Below are 7,871 nucleotides of genomic sequence, written 5' to 3' on the forward strand. Positions count from 1 at the left end.
TGTTGATCTGCAGTAGTTATTTCAATCACGGAAGATAAATAGTTTAAATGATTTAAGATGGTACATTTCATGAATTAGTAACATAGTTGCCAAATATTCAAATAAAATTATAAATATGATGTTTTATCACAAAATAAACTAACAAGATTCCTCAAAATTTGCCTCACAAAATTAAAACTCCATTGATGAACATTTTAATTCTTCTAAAAGTTGCTTAGATAACACCTGACATGTTAACCATGGAGCTTAATTTGGTGTAAAAAGGTGTACACGGGACGGTTGAATCAATTGTCAAGATGATAGAAGAAGGAGAAGAAGACACTGACACCCCTGTCAACCGAACTGTGACACGAGGCCAATTTGTTGAAAATATGAAAGAAATGTTCAAAGCATATTTCGAGTTGGTAGAGCAGCATGACCGCTTAGTCGGGGCCAGCAATACTCTCACCATGGATTCTACCGAGTTACCTAATCAACAAAAATCATCATCTCCCTCTGTTGATCCAGAGATCGAACCCGAAGCCAGAATGCAATTATTGAAGGAGAACGAGATACAAGTTGCCAATACCCAATACAATGGACTGGCTGAGAGATTGCACAATGTCGAATCTGAACTGTCGAAGATAAAAGTTGATTTGGCTAAGAAAGAGGATTTGTTATACATCAGTGAAAAGCTGAATCACCAGCAAAAGTTGAACCTGGAGTCTCTGCGACAGAAAGTGGAGTTGCAGGAGAAAGAACTAAAACAAAAGAGAGAAGAAATTGAAAGAATTAAACCTAGATTGAGTGAATTGGAGATGCACAAGAATAATTGGGATAATAAGATGAGTGTGCTAGAAGAGAAAAATAAATATTTGAATATCCAAAAGGTTTCCCATGAAGAGAAGATAAGAAATCTTCTTAAAGATTTAAGTTTGTTAAAGGAAATCAAAGAAAGCCTTGAGAAAGAAGTGGAGTTGCAGGAGAAAGAACTCGAACAAAAGAGAGAAGAAATTGAAAGAAGTAAACCTAGATTGAGTGAATTGGAGATGCAAAAGAGTAATTGGGATAATAAGATGAGTGTGCTAGAAGAGAAAAATAAATATTTGAATATCCAAAAAGTTTCCCATGAAGAGAAGATAAGCAATCTTCTTAAAGATTTAAGTTTGTTAAAGGAAACCAAAGAAAGCCTTGAGAAAGAAGTGGAGTTGCAGGAGAAAGAACTCGAACAAAAGAGAGAAGAAATTGAAAGAACTAAACCTAGATTGAGTGAATTGGAGATGCAAAAGAGTAATTGGGATAATAAGATGAGTGTGCCAGAAGAGAAAAATAAATATTTGAATATCCAAAAGGTTTCCCATGAAGAGAAGATAAGCAATCTTCTTAAAGATTTAAGTTTGTTAAAGGAAACCAAAGAAAGCCTTGAAAAAGAAGTGGTGCTCCATTTGAGAGATAAAGAGAACCTTCAACAGGATCTATCTTCTCAAATTTCGAAGGTGAGTAAGGTGAATGCCATGCACAAAGGAGAATTAAGGAAGTGTGAAATAGAAAAGGAGATCCTTTCAGAAAAGAATTCTGTGTTAGAGAGTACTCTTTTAAAAGCAAACATTGAGTTTGATGCCTTAATAGAGAAGGTGTTGGCACTGGAAGGCAACATAGAGATCCTCACACGGACAATCAATGCGTACTTAAAGAAGACTAACACTGTAAAGGTTTCTTTATCTAATTTAAACACAGAAGCAAAATTCCTCAAAACAAAATCAAGTGGCAAAGAAGGAATTTTACAGAATCTTATTGCCGAGAAGCAAACAATTTTCGCTCAGGTATAGTTTATGTTAGCAACTAAGCATGCTGTAATTTTAGAATTTCTTTGCATTAACTTTTGTATAAACTACGCAGCAACTTATCGTGCCCCAAAACTGATTTCAATACTGTCTTCTCCTTTTGTTATGGGCTTGTTTGTTATGTTGTGTTGTGTTTAATTTGATATAACATGGAGCCATACACACTACAGGTTCATTTGCTGGAGGAACAAATGAAGAAGCTCAACGAAACAATAGAGGAGGCAGAGTGCGCTAAGCTTGAAGCCGAAAGCACCATTGACACACTCAACATCAACAATGAACAATCCAATGTGCAAAAGTCATATTCTGGATTAATTACATATGATTTCCTGATAAGAACGCAAAGTTGGAAGGAACTCGATGTTTTCCTGAATAAAATGCCAATTTGGAGGAATATGAGAGATCGAATTGAAAGTGGCGTTGGAAGTTTTAAGGAAGGATTAGCATCTACTAAGTGCAGATCTACTAATCGAAGCAGTTGGTTGAATTTGTGTGCTATGCATTTTTTTCGCTTTTTGGGGCCAATAAAATATTATCTGGTAAAATTTATTGGTTCCATAAGAACAGTTCTAAATTTCTACGGTAGCTTCTTTACAGCTCGTATACTTGATTCTTCTCATTCCAAGTCTAAAAATGATCCGAGCAATATCAAAGATGGCAGTGATGTTGAATTGAAAGAAATCAGGCAATCAGAAATGGAGACGCAGGAGGAGCTACAGAGCAAGAGAGAAGGTAGCAAGAAAATCCCAGAACTCCAACAACAAGAGCTCAAAGAACAGGTTGAACCAAATAAATCCTCTCTTTAAAAATTGAAGGGAACATATTGTCTTTTTGGGAATGCAAATTTGGTCTAAATTTTAATGAAGAAAAGTTATGTTTCCAGGATGAAGCAAAAGGCAGGGGTTCAGAAGTTGTGACATCTCAAAAAATCTCTTCTTCTTAGTGGCAATAGTTGCATCTCTAAGATATTTGTCATTTTTGTAATGCAAATGATTTCGTTTAATTTCGGTTTTATGTGACTCATGCATTTTTTTTTTCCTTGTGTGCCTTGTTTAAAGGAGGTGCTTTCATGTAAGTATGTAACTGTATTGTAATTTTTATTGAGTGGGGCTATGTTACTATACATAGCGCTGATTAAATATTCATAATGAAGATGATTTTGAAAAAAAAAGTGTAGAAGATCCAAAAATTACAAATCCTTATGATAAATGAAATTTGGAAAAAAGAAAACAACTTGTGTAAATAAGTTGTGAACCCTCTTTCTTCATGAAGATAATTTTTGGGAGTATCACTATTTAGATTATATATTCTATCACCTCTTCCTTTTTTGGCTATTTTTTTTTGTTGTTTAAAGGAAACCTTGATGTTTAACTTTTTAAAATGAGAGAATTGCGACTAATTTAGTGTTTAAGATATATTGTATGTTCAATGCAAACATTTTTTTCATCTCCTAATAAATAAATTGATGAAAATACCTCTTTCAAATAAAATAAGAAAAATATTATATCTCAATTTCAAATTTAATCCATTAAATATATATTAAGACATGATTTACTTTTTAAGTTTAGAATGCAGATAATAACTAAAATAAGGAACGAAAGAGAAAACCAAATCAAAGCACCATTGGAATTAAGCATTAAAAACAAGAAAAGTAAAAAAATAAAAAATAAAAACAATCCAAGGAGGTAGAAAAAAAAAATTGGTAAACATCACTACAAATTAGGACATAATTGATTAAAGGCAAATGTTGCTTTCAGCTTTCTGCAAGTAGACAAGTAGCATTTGATAAATAAAACAGAAAATACTACCGTGCTGCTTCAAAATGAAATTAAATATATATATATATATATATATATATAGGAATATGCTAGCATGCTATGCATAGCATAGAGCCCCTCATGCAACGTCTTGGATTTCGACTTTTCAAAATCCTAATGGTCGATCCGAACCGTTCATCTTGTTCTCTATAATAATATGTGTTTGGAGACCAAATTTTACATTTTTTGAAATTTTTTTACTATTTCTTTAGATTTATTGAAAATCGTTGTTTTCAGCAAATCTGGACCATAAAAAACCAGCGCCGGACATACTAAAAAACTTTTGCATCCCATCAAAACTTTTTGCATGCCCATCAGAACTTTTGCATCCCCTCGATCAACGCTGGACATACTAAAAAAGTTATGAAACTTATGTTGGGTTGAACCATTTTACTAGTTTCCAACTACTAGGAAAAAAGAGACTTTTCAGAAGTAAAAAAAATAAAAAATAGATGAGCCCGGATATTTATTAAGAACATATTAAAAGCAAAGTCACCGAGGATTTTTTTTTTTTTTTTCATTTCATTTCCTTTGCTAGTTCAGATAAATTGAAACTATTTAGATTTTAGAGGGATCGGTGCCAAAGGAAGGTTCAGGGTTTCCAAAATCGTGTCAATAAATCTGATCCGCTCATCTAAAATATTCTGTACAGCCTAGAAAACTTCGTAGAAAGTGGTGACCATAACCCCACTCATCAATATGTGTGGGGGATCCGAAACGTGACCCATTATGTTCATGTTTTCCAACCCGTCAGGCTAAAAATGTGGCTTGTTTGGGATCTGGTACAACTCAGAAGAACACTCACAGATCTTCCCTGTTATGCTTTTGCAATTCTTATTATAGTCCAATTTGATCCGATTTAGAGCGTATTAATACATTATCTTTTTGCAAGCAACTTCTGAAATTTATATTTTTTTACAATTTTATTTCAATAGAAAGTATTATTAGGGAATCGCCACCGTCTTCCGGAAAAAGAAAAACAAAAAAGAAAGAATTGCTGGTATTGGTATTTTGTAGGGAGTGTTAAACTCCGAAGATGTGCAGCATTGGTTTTTAACGGGTCTCTGTGCTGGACCATATTGAACTCGGTGGGCTATAAAAAGCCCAATTGCAGACTAGCACTAGTCTAACGGCCTGTTCATGAAGCCCTTAATTGAGTATTTGTGTAAAGCCCATTTTTTCAAGGAAATTGTATTTAGTTGTCGATTCAGCCCTTCTTTTCAAATTACAAGCCTGCGTACTTTTTATCTTTATTATTTTTTTATCACAAAACGGCTTCTCCGTTGTACCATGAACACTTTTAGAATTATGGTTGTATCTGTGTTCGATACGGTATCGTACTTTGTATCCAAAACAACATCAATACTTATACTTCAATAATTATAAATAAAAAAATGAGGTGTAATATCAGTCTTCCAGATACATCCACGTCCATGTTACGTAGACGGTGATCTTAACTTACTGAAGTTCTAACAATAGAAAGTAAAGAATGATATGATTGTTTCATGTTGCTGTCACATGACATGTTTTTGTGTCAAATTTCAAACTCTTATCGAATCAAGCATGAGGTTCTTCACCAACTGTAAATTTGACATCTTTACTTTAGTGATATCATCATTTTATTTTTAAATTATAGGTTGAGAGTCAAACCATTTAACACATTTTCAAATCCAGTCTTGTGTATATTACAGAGTATTTTTGCACTTTTTGGGTTTCAAATCCATGACTTTCTATATGGAAATTATGTGGCTTTGTCACTAGACCTTCTATATAATTTATTTATAATTACCCGATCGGGTAACGGGTAAAAAATAAGCTTTACCCGTACCCTTACCAATTTAGATAATGAAAAAAATATTTACCCGTATTAGTACCCGATAAGTTTACGAAAAAGAAATTTGTCTTATTAGATACGGTACGGATCAAATAAACAGATAAAATGGTGCCATTGACACCCCTAATCATCACTAAAAGAATCACCTTTTTATTTATTTATAATTTAGTCAACGAATAATACTTTTTGTTTACTAAAAACTTTTTCTTGGTATAATTTTGTTACAAACATGAAGTGCACAATTATTCTCATAATTTGAGTCTTAACAAACATTAGCAAGTACTCGAATAAAAAAATTGGACAGTTAGTAGGCTCGATGTATTGACAGCTTGTTTCAGCGTCAAATTGAAAATTTATCCCTTTTTTATTATATATAGGTTTGACATATTAAAATTTTGTCACTAATAGCTTGTTTAAAGTATGAATTAAATAATACTTGTGGTTTCATCAAATCCAGGCCTCTCCTCTTAGAATTGTTATCACTTATCAGGCAGAAATTTGGAGAAAAGGTTAAAGACCTCTTCTTTGGCTTGTTCCGGGAAAAATGTGAAGATTAATTACTTAAACTTAGTCAGCGATGGCAATAATTAGTGTTTAATAATAAGCATTAGCAAACTTCAACAAAGGAACCAATTAAACAAATTTGAGCTCGAGAAAGCTCTTCTTCACAAGGAATACTACGTGGATCATCAATTTATTCGTCATGTCAGTGCGTACAGTGTGTAGTGTCCGGTGTGCATTGTGCGAGGTGCGATGGCTACTTGGCTAGTCATGTCATGTGGGGGTAAGGTAGAGGGTGTTGCAAACGAGAAATGTATTAGGGGGTCACGTGTGACGCGAAGAGATTGGGTCTCGTTTCATGTGACCAAAAGGTGCTTCCATTATTTTTGTGGCGGGGATGATGTTTGTACAATATGGACCATCACCGAATTAGGCTATAGAAGGATAAATTTTTATCATGATAATTTTTTTTCCGAAAGTTTTTTTAGTAACCATCTTTACAACAACAACAACAAAAAATTTAAAATTTCATATTTATTAGGTTTGTAGGTTAAATCTGAGAAACTAGTTGGTATGTTCCACAAATTTAGTCAGTAGGACCATTATGACATTTAATGCATGCAGAAATTACTGAGAATAAACCCACAAATTAAACATGTGAAACCAACTAGTTGGTTAAGCAAGTTTAATCTGTGAAACTAATAAATTTGAATTTTTTTTAAAAAAAGGGTTATTTTATTTTTTTTAAAGAGAATACAAAAAAAATTGTTTCTTTTTTTAGTTGTTGCGTGTGTGCAGTATATTATTTAATCATTTTCCATCAAGATGATCAATTGTGTTGAATTATTTGGACAAATATAGAGAATTTTTTAACTAATATGAAACCATAAGAAAATGGGTTATTTAAAAAAATATTGTACTTGTACATGATTTTGAATATAATTTAGAGTAAAATGGATACTTCAAAATTGACCCCCCCCCCCCCCCCCCCCCCCCCCACACACACACACACACTCAAGTGTGTATCCTCTAAGATATCTCATATTTTGCGTGACTAACGTGTCAGATGCTAATTCGGGGATAGTGCAGGGGCCTATTATTAGTGCTAGAGATTCGTGCATAATGTATTTGAACATTTGAGATTTTTCAAGTCACGCGACATATGAGATATCTCACAGGATCCGAATTCTCCATACTCAGCATTAAGTTTTTATAATTGATCTTCATTCACAATTAATACTCATTGTTTGAAAGTCTAGCTCTGTCGCATATGAAACAATACTAAACTTTTATTTTTATTAAAGTAGTCCAAAATATTTAAATTTTAATATAGAATAACGTTAATTGAATTTACAGCTTTATGTTATTTTAATTTGATTGTTAAATAATTTTGCATAATCATTTAAATTTATATGAAACTATGTTAAACTAATTAGTAATATTGTTTAATTTATTTACAATTCGTTCACCTAATTAACTGTAGCATTCGGTAGCATTTATAAATGCATCAAATAATATTGTAAACTAACTTATAATATTGTAGGACTAATCTCTACATCATTTTATTAGTCCACAACAAATTTACAATGATAATTAACTAAAACATATCCAAAATAAAATTTAAGATAAATTATTAAAAATATAAAAGTTAAAAGTATAATTTTATAACTTAAGAAAATTTAGTATCCTATATGACTCGATATCAATAAGATTGTCACTATAACAAAAGTAAAATGTGATTCGGTAGAGAACTCAGAAATGTGACTTGCTATACCCTGTGAAGGTCGATACCGACACAAAGGATCCGGTATAATCTGACTAGACTCGGCTGGAATCTTGTAACCAGCTCAGCCATCTTCATTGTCGCGCTCCACATCATCACGTATCTTGATTTGA

General features: G+C 32.7%; 1 protein-coding gene across 1 annotated transcript; it reads left to right on the forward strand.

Moving 5' to 3' along the window:
* The first annotated feature begins 1,212 nt into the window (after window positions 1-1,212).
* On the forward strand, window positions 1,213-2,783 carry LOC144559699 (uncharacterized). The gene is made up of 3 exons (XM_078308804.1): window positions 1,213-1,802; window positions 1,994-2,602; window positions 2,707-2,783. Exons 1-3 carry the CDS (start codon window positions 1,260-1,262, stop codon window positions 2,764-2,766), a joined length of 1,212 nt encoding a protein of 403 aa, XP_078164930.1. The 5' UTR covers window positions 1,213-1,259; the 3' UTR covers window positions 2,767-2,783.
* Window positions 2,784-7,871: the final 5,088 nt, after the last annotated feature.

This window comes from Carex rostrata, chromosome 9 (assembly GCF_964058835.1).
Source record: "Carex rostrata chromosome 9, lpCarRost1.2, whole genome shotgun sequence".
NCBI lineage: Eukaryota > Viridiplantae > Streptophyta > Magnoliopsida > Poales > Cyperaceae > Carex > Carex rostrata.